The sequence below is a fragment of the Gossypium raimondii genome, chromosome 2 (assembly GCF_025698545.1).
Source record: "Gossypium raimondii isolate GPD5lz chromosome 2, ASM2569854v1, whole genome shotgun sequence".
Lineage (NCBI taxonomy): Eukaryota > Viridiplantae > Streptophyta > Magnoliopsida > Malvales > Malvaceae > Gossypium > Gossypium raimondii.
Genome location: NC_068566.1, coordinates 700,997 through 720,785, shown reverse-complemented (window position 1 = coordinate 720,785; position 19,789 = coordinate 700,997). Strand labels below are relative to the sequence as shown.

The 19,789-nt window shown below is 33.4% G+C and overlaps 2 protein-coding genes across 2 annotated transcripts; one reads left to right on the top strand and one right to left on the bottom strand.

Moving 5' to 3' along the window:
* Positions 1-885: 885 nt before the first annotated feature.
* Positions 886-8,242, bottom strand: LOC105787496 (zinc finger CCCH domain-containing protein 44). The gene is made up of 10 exons (XM_012613914.2): positions 7,642-8,242; positions 7,213-7,292; positions 6,463-6,650; positions 5,702-6,293; positions 5,492-5,619; positions 4,863-4,925; positions 4,733-4,783; positions 4,494-4,564; positions 3,431-3,579; positions 886-3,231 (listed from the first exon to the last, which is right to left on the bottom strand). The coding sequence occupies exons 1-10, from the start codon at positions 8,019-8,021 to the stop codon at positions 1,058-1,060; spliced, it is 3,876 nt and encodes a 1,291-aa protein (XP_012469368.1). The 5' UTR covers positions 8,022-8,242; the 3' UTR covers positions 886-1,057.
* Positions 8,243-14,614: 6,372 nt separating this feature from the next.
* Positions 14,615-18,196, top strand: LOC105787495 (PHAF1 protein At3g51130). Its single transcript, XM_012613911.2, has 14 exons — positions 14,615-14,887; positions 15,203-15,285; positions 15,516-15,590; positions 15,725-15,792; positions 15,869-15,974; positions 16,074-16,134; positions 16,222-16,388; positions 16,653-16,715; positions 16,835-16,882; positions 17,020-17,133; positions 17,298-17,388; positions 17,478-17,551; positions 17,691-17,795; positions 17,922-18,196. The coding sequence occupies exons 1-14, from the start codon at positions 14,791-14,793 to the stop codon at positions 17,967-17,969; spliced, it is 1,200 nt and encodes a 399-aa protein (XP_012469365.1). The 5' UTR covers positions 14,615-14,790; the 3' UTR covers positions 17,970-18,196.
* The last annotated feature ends 1,593 nt before the right edge of the window (positions 18,197-19,789 follow it).

Here is a 19,789-nt window from a genome sequence, read left to right as displayed (position 1 = left end):
TTCTTATGTAATTTTTAACATAGTAAAAATTGAATCAGATTCAATCCATCAGGTCAAAAACAATTAAATAAAATTAAAATCATAAAATTTATAAATCGATTTAGTCGGTTGAACTACAATTTTTTGTTCCAGTTTTCAATATTTTTATCAATTCATAACGATTTGATATATGCCTAATTCTATATCACCAATTCAATGAATCCAACCATCAATTTTTAATTCAACCAACTATTCCAATTTTAGTCCTTGTACTTTTTAAAATTTTAACTTTTAGTCCTAATCCAAATTGCAGCAGTTAAATTCGTTTGGTTAAATTCAGTATAGTTATAGATTTAGTCTATATTTCTCAATCGGATCATTCTAAGTCATTAAACTTTTCAATTTTTAAAGTTCAATCTTGACGCAAATTACAATTGCTAATCCATTAACTGGTTTTAGTGATTAATATGTGAAAATAACAATTTGACATAACATTACACATATAATAATATGTTTGCCATCATTCTAAAAATCGCAAAACTAAATTAATTTAATAGTTATTTGGTGAGGATTGAAATTTTAAATTTTGAAAAATACAATAACTAAAATGATCAAATTCAAGTGTAAAACTAAATCTACACAAAGTAAAAAATTAATAGCAAAATTTAACCATTAATTTATCACTATCCGATGATCAATGTTTTAATAATCGAATTAATAATTAATAATCAAACTAATCATAACACAAGATCCAACAATAATTAAACAAATAATTTAACATTCATAAAATTAATGAAAATTTAAAAAATTATATAAAAAAAAACTATGAACTAGTTCAACTGGTTTCAATCCCTTTGTTCGAACCGATATACCAGCTGTTCGGATTCGGACAACATTGCTATAAAGTCAGAGAAGGAATGATACTTATTATAATAATATATATGTTTTATCCTCAGCTTGAATGTTACTGTTACAGTTTACAAGTTAAAATTTGGGATAAGTAACAGCAAATTACCATTACAAATAATGAATACAGAATTAAATGCACACAATTGCTATGGTAAAAGGTGAAACCTATTCAGGGGTGCCAGTAACTACACGATGCTCCCCGATTGCAATACCCGCTTTCGTAAAATTTACAGACCCGTTGCCCTTTGGGCGGAGGTCTGAATGAACCAACTCTGTTTGGAGGAGGACCACCACCACCATATGATGAGTGCCTATTCCATGAGGACCTTCCCCTGCTGTGAAAATCACGGTCCCTTGTATCAACATACCTTTGTTGGTCCCTCGGATCGACGTACCTCTGTTGGTCTCTTGGATCGACATACCTTTGTTGATCCCTTGTATCGACGTACCTCTGTTGGTTTCCGAAATATGCTGGATTTGTTGCAGAAGTGCCCGAATGGATGCTACTACGATTTTCCTGGATTGTTCCGTGACCTGTTCCCCAACTAAGGTTTGTAGTTTCTTGACCTAAATCATCCCAATGAAAACTTGTATTTCCATGAACGCCTCCCCAGTTGGTACCCGTGGTTTCCGGTCCTGGTCTCCAAGGGGAACCTACAGTGGTCATGCCCCAAGTTGTTACTGGCTGTGCAGGAGGTTGCATGTCTGAACGAGCTTCAAATTGGTTAACCGAGACATCGCTAGGCCTCGTATCTTCATCCATTTCGGCACTTGTGGAAGAATGACCGCCGGAACTCTTTTGAGCATCGAGAACTTCAGAAGTAGAGATCCCGAATAGCTCGTTGGTCAAAGCTGCTAGAGATGGCATTTGTAGATCGTTTGTTGAGCTTAAAGCGTCACTTTTTCCTGGATCAGGTGCAGGGCTCAGTCCTCCTACAGGACTAAAACAATCAGGTTCAGAACCTTGAGCCAAGTCCCCATCACAACGCAAAATTGATGTAGGTGAAGCCAAGCCATTAAGTGATTCCATCGCTTCAACTTCGGCTAAGAGATCCGAAACAGATTCATCACCCAAAGAATACTCGTTGGGTTCGGGAACAATCGAATCCCATCCAGATTCATTATTTGGAGGATCTGTAGGAGAAGAATGTGTCAATTGGCCACTTCCTGAAGTTGGAGTAGCAGCATGATCGCTTCCCAAGTCGGTTGGTTTTATAGAAGACTTGGGAACAAGATCCGGGTTCCATTCCCCCGGGGAAGGTCTTGTTGAATTGGACGAATACCCTCCCCATTCACCAGCTACTTCAGGAAGCTGTGGTCCATTACCCACTAGACTAGAAGCAGTGCTCCAGGTAGGACCAGAATCCAGTTGCGGAACATTCGAAGAAAGAGACTGTTTGTTTTTAGTATCCTGACCTTTTGAGTCTTCATGGTTCAACTTCGATGTTGAGGTAGGAATATCAGGGAAGTCGATATCTTGATTTAGCTCTGACACTTCAAGAGCCCTAGCCAGATAAAGAAGACCAGAATTGGAATTCCATCCATTTGAACCATCATTCAAAGGTGGAGCTCTCCAGCATTGCCCGGAAGGTTTGACTGATTTCCCATCGTTATCATCTTGCTTCACATTTCCATCAATGATTTGACCTTCTGAAGTCTTGTTCAAATTCAAATTCATGTCGATGGAACCACAGTCCCATCTTTCAACCCCATGACCTTTGCTAACTTGATCAGACTGTGTTTCACATGGTTTCTCGGATATTGTAGATGCAGGAAGTGAACTACTCAATTGGGGCTGGCCAGGGAAGTAATTATCGCCCTTCATAGAATCCCAGTGCGGTACAGAATTTCCTGTCTCTGCCACATTAGAACTGACAATATCTACTGGAGCAGTACAAGTAGAAGATTGAGAGCCCAATTCTTTGCTCTTCGCAGAGTCATTATTTTGACAATGACCACTTGTATCATTCTGCATCAGGTTCAAGCTTCCCTCGGGATGTTTACTTTCCATCTGGTTCACCTTCTGATCCTTACTCTCCCTAGCATCTTCATCCCTGTTCCGACATCCATCCTCGGTGGCCATACTTGCATCCTCAGTTGGCATGCGACTGTGCTGAACCAATTGTTGCAGTTGGCTGTACTGCCCAACCAAAGCGTCAGTTAAAAGAATAGAGTTTTCTTGCTTTTCACTTACTCTCCATACTCTCAATTCAGGAGGAAAATGACCACTACTGCTCCATCCGCGTAACATTGCCATAGCGAATGGCCCTTGGATTTTCCCAAGTGGATCTTGATAGTGCCATATTTTATCTGCCTCGATACTATTTACAGATAGCTCCATTCCTGTAGAGTGCAGTGTAACATAAAAAGAAACCAGTCTAATTAGCACAAAGATACATAAAAAAATCCATATACATGTAGACGCCTACCTGCCTGCCCTTACACATCGATATGGCCCATACCAAAAGATGAAGAACATAGGATAAACAACAATACAAAAAATGTTTTATGTTAATGTTTTATGTTTAAAAGTGCATGCTACCTTTTTTCTTCTCATCCAACTCTCCAGAAGCTTCATCAGAAAATAGATTCCTATTTGGATCACGGTGTATGTCAGGAATTTCATGTAGCCTACGGTGCCGTTCATCAGGTGAGTTCAGAAGCTGCAATTTTTCTTCACATTCTCTGAGAGTGCGACATGGTCAAGGAATACTTGATAAACTTGTTACTGTTTACTTACCAACAGAAAGGCTTAGAAGCAAGGCAACTGCCGGTATAATGTCTAATCGTGTCACACAGTCTCATAGCATGATTGGCACAAATAAGTTTTTTTAGTTGCATAGCTTAAAAATGTAGAGACTAAGTTTGGAATTTGTGTTGCAAGATTCCAAGTTCCTTAGTTTTCTTACAGCTTCTCAACCAAACAAAACATAAAGTGGAATTGTAAGGCCAATTGCACTTCAGGTACAATGCAGCAACTAGCGAAAAACACAAAATGTCTAACAAAAAATCACTGCCATAAAGAGAAGCAATGCGCTGAGATGGTAAATGACAAGATTGGAGTTGAAAAGGCTGAGCCTACTTGGTGCTGGTCATCTCTGACATTTTTTAGTCATAAGACTCTTAGCTGCCCCTTTTCAACCACACTCAAACCACTAAGATTATACCTTTGGATGTCCCTTTCACTAGATTTACATTGAAAGATAAATTGATAATTCAATAAATTAGCAAGATGTTGGAGGGTAAACAAAATAAGCCTTGAAATAAATGCATTAGGCAATAACTAGGGTGTAGCACCAATATTCAACCAAACATAGAGATGTGCTAAATTGATATCATCGGACAAAGGTCTGCAACGAGAGATCGAAAAAGCATAGGAAAAGAATTACCAAAAGGACTTTGCATCTCTGGTATGGCTAAGAATATGATCCCAAATAAAGGATAATGAGCATGATAGGCTTAAAGCAACAGTTAGGTTTATAGTTAATTGCATGTTGGTGGCTTATGTTAGAATATCGTCATAGTAGAGGATATAAGGGTATATGAGGAGGAAAAGAGGGGGATTAAGCTTAAAGGTCAGTCTCATATCAAGCATCAAAGGATATTCTTTCGTGTCCCCCTTCTTGCTTGCTTGATTGCAAAGATTTTTAACCCTCAAAATCTCTGAGTCCAGACACTGGTGAAAAAAATAAGAGCAAATGCAAAACACACCTTCAGCATAGTTCAAGGGGAAATAGAAAACATGTAACTATACTTGAACACTAACATCCTATCACTTCAAAGTAACTACACAGTATTATACGCAGTCATTTATGAGCTGCAACTCTGAAGTTAGGGAACTTACGTCATTTACCCTTACTGCTTGAAGTGCCATTGCTTTCTCCAGAATCTCACCCTACAACAGTATGTAAAACTCCTTTCAAATGACACTACAAATATCTAGGCTGAAAACTAAAAATGAACATAAGACATACCACAGTAAACCACTTGATCTGCCCGCTTTTTATTATGCTCTGGCGTAGTTGTTGGCATTCATCCTGAGTTATAACAAAAATGTAAAAAATTAGAGCGAAACTTGTATACCTTGTCGAAGAAGGTAAAGTTACCTCTAATTAAGAATGTATGTAAATGATATAGCCATAGAGTTGGAGAAACATGTCAATGGCCTTATTGAGTGACCTTTTCAACAATGTAACAGTAAATGGTTTATATATTTTATGGTGTATTCCCTTTCATTCTTTCTTTCCAATTTTGTTCTCCCAGCCTATACCAATCCACATGAGCCATCAATTAGCTTCAAATTTCTCATTCACCTCTGTCATTAGAATCTTCCCCTTTTTGGCTAATTAAGCCATTTTCCCCTAGTTCAATCATAAATATGACCCTCACTAAAATTCGAACCAACAAAACCAAACTCTTCATCCCTTTTTCATCAATATGTCAATAAAATCATGGAGCGGATGCACATTAGACTTCCTTAAATGAAACTTTTGTTAATAAAATGCAGGGTTGAGAATGGAAGGATCCTTTAAATAAATGAAGCGAAGAAAGAAGCCACACAAAATAAGTAAAAATTATGAATTGAACAAGTATATTGGGGCACCTCAGACAATTCCTGATTTGAAATTCCATTAATTGAGACCACCTCTTTTTTGTCCAAATTTAATATCTCAATCATGACATCAATTGTCTTTTCACCAATTTTATATGGTTCAGCTGCCTTGATGGTACCTGCAAACAAACACATCATTAGTGAATGTCTACAATAACAAATTAAAATAAATTGGGGAGCAATGGTTATTTAAGTTAATACCGACTACTTGGACAAGTCTATAAATATCTTGTTTCTGATCACAAGGAATTCTTATCCTTACAAAGGAACCAACAACTTTGTCGTTAAATTTTTCAACATCGTCAATTAAGTTCTCCATTAAACTTCGCCTCAAGTAGATCAAGTTCATATTATGAACATCAATGGCAGCAAATTCATCTGGGTTTGCCTTTTGTCCTTTCTCATCAACCTTTTCATGGGTTTTACATCTCGTATCAATGGCAATTATAGGCGGACCATCACTGTTCCCAAGAACAGCCATCTGGGTAGCAACAGCTTCGGAGCGTTTGCTAATGATATCAGTGGGCCTCAAATGGTTTTTTGCAATGCCCGGTTTTTCTGCTTCTACAGATTCAACTTTGTTAAAAAATGCCTGTTGCTTCAACATTTTTCTTCTCTTGGAAAAACTAGCTCCTAGGTCTCCAAAAGGCTTCTCCATGATAGCATTTTCTTTCCACGGGTTTTTAGCTTTAGTAAGCTCATCTAAAGTTAGAGATAGCTTCTCTTTCAAGAATACCCAATACATCTTGAAAAGATACTCCCAGCTAGTTTTATCATCAAAATCCACTTGAACCTGCACAGTATAAATTAAAACACCTTTAAGGCTCTCTACCCTTCAATAATCTAACCATAGCAATTACAATAGTTACAAAACAAGAAGCACAACTGATGGTAAAAAAGAAAAAGCTGTGAGATGTTCAAAAAGAAATGCTTGTATAAGGTGTAGTCGTAATTAATCATACCATTTCTTTATTTCCTGATGTGCTGTTTTCAATAAGCATTATAGTTCTCAAGCACAATCCACAAAATCCTTTGTTTCCTCTTACATTCACGTAATCAGCACCTTTAGTGCAATTCTTGCACAAGGAATACGTACACGTATAGCACATATAATATGAAGACTTCTGACAAGTGCTACATATATGCCACCCTGAAAGTTACAACAAATAGAAAAGCAAAAAATTAATTAAACAAACAACTTGAGCATTATAACTTACTGATAATGGGACAACCGACAACAATGTATGCATGATAACTAATCGGGTAGCAAACATACAAGGCAATGACAAACATGGAAGCTACCGTTAAATATGCATGTGGAGAATGTACATCCTATAATCGAGATAAAAGAAAGTAACGTAATCTAACAACCAATCCCGATGCAAGAATCCAAGTCAGTGACAAACGTGAAAAGTCACCAGTCAATGGACACACATTAATGGTATGATATCTTATCATAGTTGAGATAAATAAAGTAATCCGGTAATTATATGACAGAACAAATCTAAACCGATGACAGAATCGAAAGCTATCATTTGACATGCACGTGGTAACACAACGAAAGAACATCAGTTAATTAACTGCGAAGAGAATAAGTGAAACATGAATCTAGATAACGCTAACACATGCTTCAACACTTCCCATCACTTGCATTAATTAAATTGAAACAAAACTGACGAAGATTTATAAGAAATAATTAAAATCCAACATACCACAGTTCCATTTCGCCTTTGATCTAAAGAATGCTTCGTCCCTTTTGATGCAAGCCGGATGATATGCCTTAGGACAGCCACTGACAGGTAAAATCCCATACAATTAACAATGTAAACGGCACAAATGAATACATATCTTAAACTATTAAGTGCAGCATATGAATTAATAGTATCATAAAATAACCGAAAGATCCGCATAGATATACTTTCAGCTTAACTTAGCAAAACTGAAACCAACTGCAATTAATTTGCATGAATAAAAAGACCAGATAAGCTCAATTGAGCTAAAGGTCAATCAACTTCATCTTAACTTAACAAAACTTTTAAGTTCAATCAAAACAATAACTCTAGCTTTCAGCTTATTATTGGCCAATGATTTCATTTCACTACATTTTCCGATCAACCAAAACAAAAATTCCAAAAACTCACTGGCGATCACAAAGCACGAGACTCCCGCCATCGAAGCATATAAAGCAAACATCTTCTTCATCCTTCTTCCTCACAGTTACCGGCGCCGGCGCCGACGAAGACATGTTTCTCGCCGGATTCTTCGGCGGTCTTCCCCTTCTCCGTTTCATCTCAACGACTTTGACTCCATTCCCCAACTTCACCTCCCCCATACCACCACCATCTCCACGAACCGCAACATCGACGAGATTCGAATCTTCCGTCAACGGAACCTTCCGGCAGTGATCGACGTTCATAAGCTCCACTCCTCGATTCAAACCATCACTATTATTCTCAGCATCACCACCACCACCGCGCTTACACAGAGCCGTGCCCGATTCTACTTGTTGACAATTTTCCATACAAAAAAAATTTAAAAATAGTATAATTATATAAAAAAAATCCTCAGAATAATCCTTTTTCACTTTACGCTTATGTTAATTTTTTCTCTGAAAATAAAAAAATTAAAACAAAAAATGAGAAAACCCTAGCGATGGAATTGAGGGGGGTTGTGGGAACAATGAAAATGGACTTGGAAACTGGGAAGAGGGGATGTGACAAGGCATCGTTTGGCAGAAAAAACGTTTTTAATTAACTTAATAAATAATATTTTTTTTATATTACTTGAATTTCAAAGATAAGACTTGAGAGAAAGGAATTGCCGTCAGCCATTGAGACAGTTGTATTTATTTTTTCACTGCTCCAAATTTTTAACCTTTTTTAACGCCAAACGCGGCCTTTTGTCAATGGGAAAATTTTCAATCATTTTTCAACACTAAATTTTAATTTTTTAAATATAAAAAATTAAATTCTATCTATTTAAGTTAATTCCATCGATTTTTATAATTATTTTAATACTATTTTTTAAAATAAACATGTAAATTAGGTGAGTTGGATTAATTTTGAGTTTAATCGATTTGATTCGATATATAGATTATTTCGAGTTTAAATTTGAGTTGTTTTGAATTCGGGTTATTCTGATGTAAAGCTTAGTTTTTTTAGCATGACATTATATTTCAAAGCCGGCTCACTTTTAGACATTCATTTTAGGTTTTAAGTAATTACGGATTAGTATTAATTCTATTTATGGAGTCTGTTTAAGTTCGGATTAATTTAAATTCATATTATTAATTTTTTGTAGCTAGATCGAATTGAGACAAATTTTTCTTTGAAATGAGAAGGGAGGGTTTGGATGGACAAAGCATTTATCTGCAATCAATGTAAAAATAGCGGTAACTGTAAGATTAAATATTGTAATGATACTGTAGCGTGAAATAAAAAGTAAATTAAACACACTGCACCACCCATCCAAGCCCACCCTAAGTTAAATTTTGTATCTAGGGGTGAGCAAATGTCGATTCAAATAAAAAAATCGGCAAAAAAAATTTTAAATTTCGAGTTAATTGAATCGAGTTGCTCGAGTTATTCGAATAATTTGAATAAAAGATTTGTGTAAATACCCCTCTGGTCCGTAACAATGTTGAAAACAAGCAAATTGGTCTCTCTCAACAAAAATTACAAAAAAAATTAAAATAATTTTCAAAAATTTTAAATATTTATAAAAATTCTAAAATTTATTTTTTAAAATTATAAAAATTATAAAAAAAATTCTAAAATAATAACATTGGGACATAAATAAGTTAATTAATGATTCGATTTCATCATACTAAAGTATCTTATTTTTATTATTTTGCATTTAAAAGATTTCAAATATGTATGGTTTCAAATTTTTGTGCTCTAACAGAAATTAGTTATACTGTAACAATATTTTAGTTTAACTCGAACAATTTCAATCAATTCAACTTGACTCGAATTTCATTTCACTCAACTCTATTCGAAAAATTTAAAAATCGAGTCAGGATAATAAAATAACGCTCAGCCTTATTTGTATTGATGTCAATATTTACATGTTTAAGTATAAATAATAGTTCGTTTTCATAGATGCCTAACTTATGCATGGTATCAATAAATAAATATACATGTATATATGTTTCTCTAAGCTTAATCTAATCTAGCCCAAAATATGAACCACGAATCTTGTTAAATCCACCCATATTTATAGATGACTAGTCCAAATAGTTAGCCTAATCTACCTGATCTTTTAAAGATGTCGATAGAGCAAGGTAAGGGCATGTGTTGCTAAATTCACCACCGCTCCACATTTGGCACACTCTCAAGGACGAAGCCATATAATTGTTTTAGGAGGCTAGAGATGAATCATAAATTATTAACAGAACCAAAGTGCAATTTCACCATTACATTAACATGTAAATTTATAAAATTTAAGGGGATAAATGACAAATCTACTATTTTAGTAGGCCAATACCACTACCTACTCCACTTGCCTTTGTCTCAGCTCCCTTTGCTCCATTACCCATTCCGCTCTATGATTTTAAAAATTATTACCATTTCAATAAATGTTGGATACATCCATACTTGTCTCATCTTACTCCGTTCGGCTTCAATTTAATTTTACTACTTATTTTTAATATTTTTAATATTTTTTCAAGTCAATTAAATATTTAAACATAAAATGTATGATTTTTTTTTCTATAACACGTTACTACATTTGCACTCTTTTAATAGTTATTATATATACAATGACAATATGGTAATTTTATATAGTGGACAAAGCAAACTACTATTATAATCGCTCCATATCTATTTCCTAAAAAAAAAAATCTACCCCACTCCATCCTGCATCCACTTTTCAAAAAAGATGTACTCCATTCGAATAAACCGATTCAAAATCTATCACGTGGCTTAGATTTTATCACCCTACAATTAAAGTCAAGTAAACCGAGCCGACTGATCAAACTAATTAAAACGAAAACCAACCAAAGTACCGATCTAAAAAAAGTATTGAACAGATTGATTTGGGAATTGGTTCCGAACTCTTTGATTAGCTAAATAATTTGGCTTTTAATGTTAAAGTTCCACGTGGATAAAGAAGATAGAAAAATAAAAAGAATGGGACCCACAACCTTTGAGTTTGGGAAACACATTTTTCATTCAAATGCTCCACACATGATTTACATGTTTGTCTCAAAATCTCTTTCCAATTTGGAGAGTTTCCCTTATCTTTCTTTCTATTTTGGGTTTATTCCTAAATTAGTTCTTAAACTACACTTCAATTTTCACATTTGTCCTTAATGGGTTTTTTTGTCAAAAGTAATTTCTAAGCTGTCTTACCCCAAAAAAGCCATATAAGCTAATGAGAATGTGACACGTGGTACGACCTTATTGCAGGTTGTTAGAGGAAGTTTATAAAAAAAAATTTGAAGAGGCCAAAAGTATATTATAAATGTCTAAGGGGCAAAATGAAATTTTACTATTGTACAAATTTGTATTCTTACAGTTTTTAAAAGGGCTTTAAAGCAATTCTACCACTTTGGGGTCAAGACAATTGCCAACTTCCTTCTAGCTACGCCAGTGGATGTCTTGCAATTTTTGGGACAAAGCAAGATAAAACCGATTGTTTAAGAACCACTTATGGTTAAAAACACTTTAATGACCAATCTGGGAATTGATATATAATTTAGGGGCTAATTTGCAAATGAAGTCTTTTGTTTTTATTTTTCATTTTATCTTCTAATGCTCAATTTGATTATAGTTTTAGTCCTCCCACTATGTTAAAATTTGAGAATTTAACCTCTTTACTTTAATTTGGTATAATTGAGTCTTTTGCTTTTATAATGTTATTAATAAGTTTAGATTGATACCGTTGCTAGTTGATATTGTTAAAGGAGTAACATATACTTTTTTAAGACAATCTCAAAATTCAATCGATATGTAAATTTATTATTGATTAGAATTTTATGTATCTTTAATTGTATGATCAAATAATACTTTTAAAAATTGCATTTTCACTTTAGCGACAGTAACTGTTATGTTATCAATTTAGAAATACTATTAACATTTCAAAAGTAAAAGATCATGTTACGACAAATTAAAATAAATAATAAAACTTGTTGATATAGTGTCCAGCAATGGAACAGGTAAAGAGGAGTATGTGGTGGTGTTAGGAATACCGGTTTACCTAGAAAAGCGGTGAGCCAAAAATGGACAAGAGAATAGACCAACTGTTGAATGAGAGAGAGATTGCTTAAAGTAAGTTCGAGACACAAAAGATTGATCCTTTCTTCATTGTTGGGAGGATAATTATTGGAGAAGTTCTATTGTCCTGTAGTGGGACGTGGGACGTCATTATTGTGGACAGTGGATGTACTGGTACAGTGTACATAAGGTGCGAACGTAGTGATCCCAAATAGTATGAAGTTGTTATTATTCTCTAACAGGGTCCACTCGTCGTTAGAGGTATGCTCACACTCAAAGAAGTGCTTGCATCTAAAAAGTGGGTGGCTGACAAGGTGGCCTGTTGAGTGGGTGGTCAAGGCCACCTTCGAGGAGGAATGGGTGGTCTGACCTAAGAAGATGTCTTGGTAAAGGGGGCTCGATGACGAAGAGTAGAGAGACTAATTTTGGCGGCTTTCTTGTGTTGACATGTGTCTAAGCTCTAGAGGCATAACAAAACTTAAAATTTCATCATAGTATATAAACTAAAACCATAAATAAACCTAAAAAATAACAATTCCTTAATAAAAGAACCCGATCTTATATTTAAGGAATAAATTTCAAAAGTATACATGAACTTTGATACAATTTGTAATATTATACACAAATTTTATTCAAATTTCCCATAACGATAACAAAATTATCCACGGGCCACTAGTTTCCTTAGAAAAATGCGTAAATTATTGATGTGACATTTTATCAATCAATGTCTTTCAATTGGACAGGTGGAAGCTTTGATAAGGCGGCTTGTGTGTTAGTATGGGTAGCTTTAGTTCTTACGAACCCAGAACCCCTATATTTGGGAGGTTTCTCCTATTTGCATTTATTCTGTTTTAGATTTAGAATGTTAGATTACTTGAGGATTTAGAATATAAGATTGGGCGCATGAGGTAAGCCTATTGGCTAAGGGTGGTATTGGTTCGGTTCGATTGAGATTTTTAGATTTTTTGAATCGTTTATTATAATTCGGTTCGGCTCAATTTGATTCTTAGTTTTTCATATTAATTATTGGATTTGGAATTTTAGACTTAATTTGACAAAATGAGTTTTGTTTTATGGCTTTTGAATATTATTTGACAAAATTTCAATGTTTTTTCATAAATATTTAAAAACAAATTAAGATTGTTTTCACCATTTTAAATATAAAATTTTATATCATAAAAATAAAATTCAATTTAGTTCGGTTTAGGGTAACTGCAGATTTTGAACTTGCAATCTATAAATCATTCAAAATCTCGATTTTGGTTATTAGATTTCCGATCTTCCAATGATTGCTTGATTGTTTCCTTTTCTTTCCAAAAAATATATAATTATTAATTTAGGCAACCAAATAAATAAATAAATAAATAAATAAATAAATAAAACCTTGGCTTTCGATAGTTCGAACATCAATATTATTTGAAGTCAAATAGTAAAAATTTTCTATTTTTATAAGTCAAATTTCTCGATTAAATATCAAATTAGACTCGATTTTAAATTTAATTGGACCAAATTGTGAATACTAAAAAGTATTGGACTAGAAAAAAAATCACATGACACAATAAAAGTTATCATAACATGTTTGGCACGTGCATGGCCGATCATTAATTAAGAAAGTATAATTTTAGAAGCAAATTCCAAAGGTATTGACAATAATAGCATTTTCATTATATTCTTCATTACGAAAACTATTGTGAATCTTATCTTTTTGCTCACTCTTTTCGAGAAAACGACTACTGAAAAATGTTTTGGTATGGATTCGAGTTAAGTCTCGATCGATCTGTTTAAATCAATTCAAATGATTCGTTTTATTGTTTAGAAAAAAAATTTAAGCACAATGATTTAAATAAAAAAGATTCGAATAAGTCAGTGACTATTTTATAACTTTTAAAGTTTCAAAGCGTAAATTTAATAATAATTTAGTGACCTCGGATGCAATTTACCCAGTAAAAAAATTATTTAAATTTAATTGTAAAGATATAAATATTGATGTAAAATTATTTATATATATTTATTATTATTATTTCTAAATAGTAGAATGAACCAGGGCGGCTCAAGTCGGGATTCTCACGGGAATCCACCTAGCTCATAAACACCTCGAAATCCGAATCCTTTTATTTTGGAATTGTTGAGATAATTTTGGGTATTTTTTTTAATACAGTGGTTAAACTATAATAATCATTCCATCTCTAAAGTAGACGACTTTATACTTTTAAACGTGTTTGAATCTATGTCCTTTTAAGTAGTTTTAAAAGTAATGATGCCGATTCAAATAAGACTCAGTTAGCCATTAATTGCTTGTGTTTAACAACTTGTTCATTTTTTTTCCTTCTAAGTTGCAACGGTTCTTATAGAATCGATTATTACAAGCACCAAATTGAGTAGTTAACAAAACAATTAACTCAAATCCAGATTAATTAGAATAAATCAGGTGAAAAACCCATACATTTACATAGGGACGGATCTTGACACTATATTTTGGGGACCTAACTAAAATTTTCAAAAATTTAAGAGTTTAATAAGTTTTTTTAAATCGGGTGTAATTAAATTTTATACGAGATTAAAGATAATTTTAAAAATTCAAAATAATTTAATTAAAACTTAAAAAATTAAAACCATAATCAAAATTTCAAAAATTAAAAAGGAAAAATGAAAACTTTCAAATAATTACTATTACGGTCTACCTGCATTTACATAATGTAAAATTCAAACACGAGATTTCAAAATTCATGAAACCTCAACTTTAAAATATTCATTTAAATTATTTAAAAAAAATGAAATTTTATTCTTATTTAAATTTAATTATAAAATATATAAATTTTACTATAATTTTTTATTATTTAAATAATAAAACCGACAATTCCAACTCGAAAAATCTAAACCCAAACTCGGTCTAACCCATGGAAAACTCTATAAGCCCAATGGTATCAACGTTTTGTTGAGGTGGGAATATATAAGCATTCCACGCCACGACGATAATTTACGAAAGTAACGGAGACTTGCCCCAGACAACAACGAAAGGAAAACCCGATCCAAAACTCTCTCCGAAAAAGGGGAAAAAAGTAAACCGGAAAAAATATGTTGCAGAGACCCGCTCGACGCTGTGAAGGCACCGCTATGGGCGCCATAGTTCTCGACCTCCGTCCCGGTCTTGGCGTCGGACCTTTCACTCTCGGTTCGTTTCCCTCTTAATGATTTTTTTTTTAATTTTTCATCGGCGATGTATATATTTGAAATTGTATAATACGACGCGAATTTGAATCGGATGATTAATTGCGATATGTTTTAATCAAATTATTAGGTTTTGTTTATCTCTAAGAGCTAATTTTTTTGTTGGTAAATTCGAAAAGTTCGTTATGGATGAAAACGATCGGAATTGAATCGTTTTTAATCCTTTTTAACGACATGGAAAGGGATTGTTGCTAGGTTTTATATTGTTTTCAGTGTAATTGTTTACTCGAAAAGTTGAAATTGGTGCTGTTTATTTCAGGGATGCCTATATGTGAAGCTTTTGCTCAAATTGAACAACAGCCTAAAATTTACGATGTTGTTCATGTGAAGTATTATGATGAGGTTTGGACTAAATCATTAAATATATATATGTTTCTTGTCATGTTGTGTTTCAGTTATTTGGTGAATTTTTTAATGTGGAATTTAGATTGACCTAATATCTTTACAGTCCATTACAATTGCAATTGTTTCTTTGATTTGGCTAAAGACATGGTTTAGTATATACTGCGTTTAACTATATCGTTCCGACAAGTTTAACTTTCATGTTGGGCTTATTATGTATTGGTGTGCAGGAGCCATTAAAGCTTGATATTGTTATAAGTTTTCCAGATCATGGCTTCCATCTCCGTTTTGACCCATGGTCTCAGGTTTTATTTTCAATTAACACGCACAAATACATATCTCTGTCTGTGTGTATTTCAATTTAATACTTTCATTTTTTTTTCTTCCTCATGATTTCCTTATGGCACATTTGTTTATTTTGATTTGGATAATGTACTAGAGGTTGCGCCTTATCGAAATTTTTGATATCAAACGTCTTCAAATGCGCTATGCCACTTCTTTGATAGGGTAAGTTAAGCACTAAGATTTATTTGTGCATTTCATAATTGCATGTTTTGATAGTGAACCTGGTTTCTGCATACAGAGGACCATCTACTCTTGCTACCTTTGTAGCTGTCTATGCACTTTTTGGTCCAACCTATCCAGGAACTTATGACAAGGATAGAGGTGTTTATACCCTATTCTACCCAGTACGTGCGTTGGTTATTTGATTGCTAGACTGCTTTTTATTTTGGTTTCTCGAAATATTTGTCTCCAGATGTGCAGCTTCTTATCTTGTTATTTTTCAGGGTCTTTCTTTTGCTTTTCCTATTCCGAGTCAGTATTCAGATTGCTGTCACGATGGGGAAGGTTTTTGTTCATTTATCCTGATTACTCATCATGCCTACACTTAAAACAATCTACTCGTAATTGATTTATGCTGTTTTTAATTGACAGCGGAATTGCCTTTGGAGTTTCCTGATGGCACAACTCCTGTTACCTGCCGCGTATCCATATATGATAGTTCTGCAGGCAAAAAAGTTGGCGTTGGATCCTTAATGGATAAGGCATCAGCACCTCCATTACCTACTGGCAGCATTTACATGGAAGAGGTGCATGCCAAGGTTTGACTTCTATCTTCCTTAATCTTCTTGTTAATTTGAGCAGGTCATCTAGTTTTAGCAGCTGACTACCTTTCTACTTTCCATCCTTTTGGAGTCAACTTTTTTATTATGTCTATTGAAAATAAGTGGTTTTCCTACAAAATTGTTGAGGCCTTTGGGGTTTGATATTTTGTTGACCTAATTGCTTGCTTCAGTGGTTCTTAGAGTGTGAATAGTCTCTTAATCTGGAGAGTGATCTTTTGAATCCTATGTCAATGTTTCCAGCTTGGTGAAGAATTGTTTTTCACTGTTGGAGGGCAACATATTCCTTTCGGCGCATCACCACAGGTAAATATCAAATTGATTTCATGAGATTAAGCATTATTTCCTTTTCTCTTGTTGGGCACCAACTGCTCTCTATAGTCTTGTGGGGTAGTACTAATTTTATGCTATTTCCTTTCATGCAGGATGTCTGGTCTGAATTAGGGCGTCCTTGCGGAATCCATCAAAAGCAGGTAGCAATGATAGACTTTGAAATGGGCTATGCGGTTTTTACACTGGTTATAAGCTATCACCTAAGGGGAGAAAGCAGCCTCTTATACACAAATTGTTTGCATGCTTCCGTCATATCAAAAATTGTTTTTATCCACAGGTTGACCAGATGGTTATTCACTCTGCTTCTGATCCTCGACCGAGGACAACTCTTTGTGCTGATTATTTCTACAATTATTTTACTCGTGGTTTGGACATCTTATTTGATGGCCAGGTATTCAAAACGTATATCCCAACACCCAAAAGGAAAAAAAAAAATGAAAGAACCTTCCTGCATAGTACACTTGTTCTCTGTGTTATCTACATTATACAATCATTGTACTCTTGGAATTAATGTTGTTGGTCAGAAAGTCATAGAATGCTTTTTTGATTTTGCAGACTCATAAAGTCAAGAAGTTCGTTTTACACACGAACTATCCTGGTCATGCAGATTTCAATTCATACATAAAGTGCAACTTTGTTATCCTAGGTTCTGACAATCAGCCCTTTTTTCAGTATTTTGTCATTACAGTTATTAGTGACCATTATTGATCATATGTTTTTGGTCCTTGCCCGCAGTTGGAGGATCATTCCCGGATGTTAACAACTACAAAAATCGAATTACTCCAAGCACCAAATGGGAGCAGGTCAAGGTAACTTTTTAACCGGTTAAATACCAACCGATAATTTTCCTTAGCATCAACCTTCCACCTTTTGCTTGCTCCTTCAGTGGTCCTATTCCATTCCTGTGTGGTAATAATGGTTGTCACTGAGGGTGATATTTTACTGCAGGAAATCCTTGGTGACTGTGGCCGAGCGGCTATTCAAACACAAGGTTCTACCAGCAATCCTTTTGGCTCTACTTTTGTTTATGGCTATCAGAATGCTGCATTTGAGGTAAAAGTTCCTTAAAATTTGTCGCACGATTTACTTTTTAGTATTTGGCACAACACTTGTGTCGGTAATATTTAGTTTTAGATATCTGCTTAGAGGATTGCCAATGATGATCTTTGCAATTCGCAGGTTATGAAGAACGGCTATATTGCAACCGTGACACTCTTCCAGTCCTGATAATAAGCAATCTCTTGTCCGATAGGTTGTTCCTCTGCACATCTGAAAGGTGCGTTATGCTTACAATCATTGATGCAAAGTATAATTTGTACACTCTTATGGGGAAAGCAACAATAATTGTACAGTAATGTATTGATTTGTATAGTTGATTTGTGATTTAGCATACATTGACCATGTATCTTCTGTAATTATTCTTCCTTAAAGTGGAACACTACATTGTTTTTTAAGCTTTTGCTCAAATTGCCTTTGCATTAGCCATCTTGTCTCCGATGGGGTACTAAATTACTTAAGTGGTTGAGTATGATTCAGACTTATGAGAATTTTTGTCCACGAGACAAATGAGTGGGTGAATATACTATTAAATGGATTAATTTAATCTTTATATTATTAAAAAGAATTAAATAAAGTTAAATTGAAATTTAGTTAAACATTTAATGTTTAAAAAATATCAATTATTGATTAATAGAGCGTCTATTTGATAAAAATTTTGTTTGAAATTGAATTGAAAAATAATAATTTTTCAAGATATTTTTAAATAGTAAATGTTAATTATGTTATAATTTGGACTTATTTGATTCTTTTTAATAGTATAAGAATTGATTCGCTTAATATTATTAGATGGATTAATTTATTTAATCTTTATAATATAAGAATCTCTCAAAATACTTTTAACTTTTTTCAAATGGGTCGGGATATTATTGGTATTTTGGTTTGAGTGTTTTGGGATTTGGTTTGTTTGGATTTGATATTCGAGTTTTCAGGTTGGGTTATTATGATTTGATTTTGAGTTATAATAACTTTGGGTTTTAATATTTTGTGTTTTTATTTGGGTTATTTTAGGCTTAAGATTGTTTCTAAGTTTGAGTTAATGTAATTTTGAGTTTATATTGGTTTTTAGTTTGATGAAATTAATTGAATTGGGTAAAATTTAAAGTCAAAGTTGATCTAATCAGATGTTCGGATTCTAACTTCAAAACTGACAGATGAAATATAGTTGGGAGTTCTGGGCATATAATTGCCTGATATTTTGACCATGGGATGGGACCATTGATGCTGAACTGTCATTGTTAGAAATATTTGCACATAAGGTGTAGAATTAATGGCCACTTGCTCATATTTTGAACTTTGGTGCCAATAGTCATTTATGTAATGTTTATATCGCCTTTTGTGTGGTTTTCCTCAAATAGCCAAGGGCCAAACAAATAATAATGACAATAATTGCATATTTAAATTATGATTCATATTTTAAATTTGTTCTTAAAATTTAAGATATGTCAGTATAATTATTAATTTATATGTTAAATATCAGTTTAAAATTGATTTATAGTATTTATAACACGTGAACTAAATTGATGAATTATTGAAGATATTATTTTTTTAATTGCGTTTCTTAATAGAATTTTTATTAAAATGTAAAATAAATAAATTTATAAGCAGATAAATACATACTTATCACTTAGTTCATTTTATCTCTTTTTATTATTAATTTATTTCCCCTAAAACATCAACTTTCAGATCAAAATTTTATGATTAATTAAAGAGAAAATAGCAAAACAATTATATTATTATTTAAATTAATTATTTTTTAAGAGCTTCAACTCAGATTTGACATTGTTCTTGATATAATTACAATATTAATTGATTGGAAAGTGTTTGAAGAGCCTTGTTTTGCTGTATATGATATAGTGCTAACAGAGAACCAGTGCATGCTTTGCTAGTGTTATGTATTAGTTCTATTCTAGTCTTTGTTCAATAGAAAAATCATTAAAATTTCAAATTTATTTAAAATCATATAAAATGTTTAAAAATTAAGGATAAAA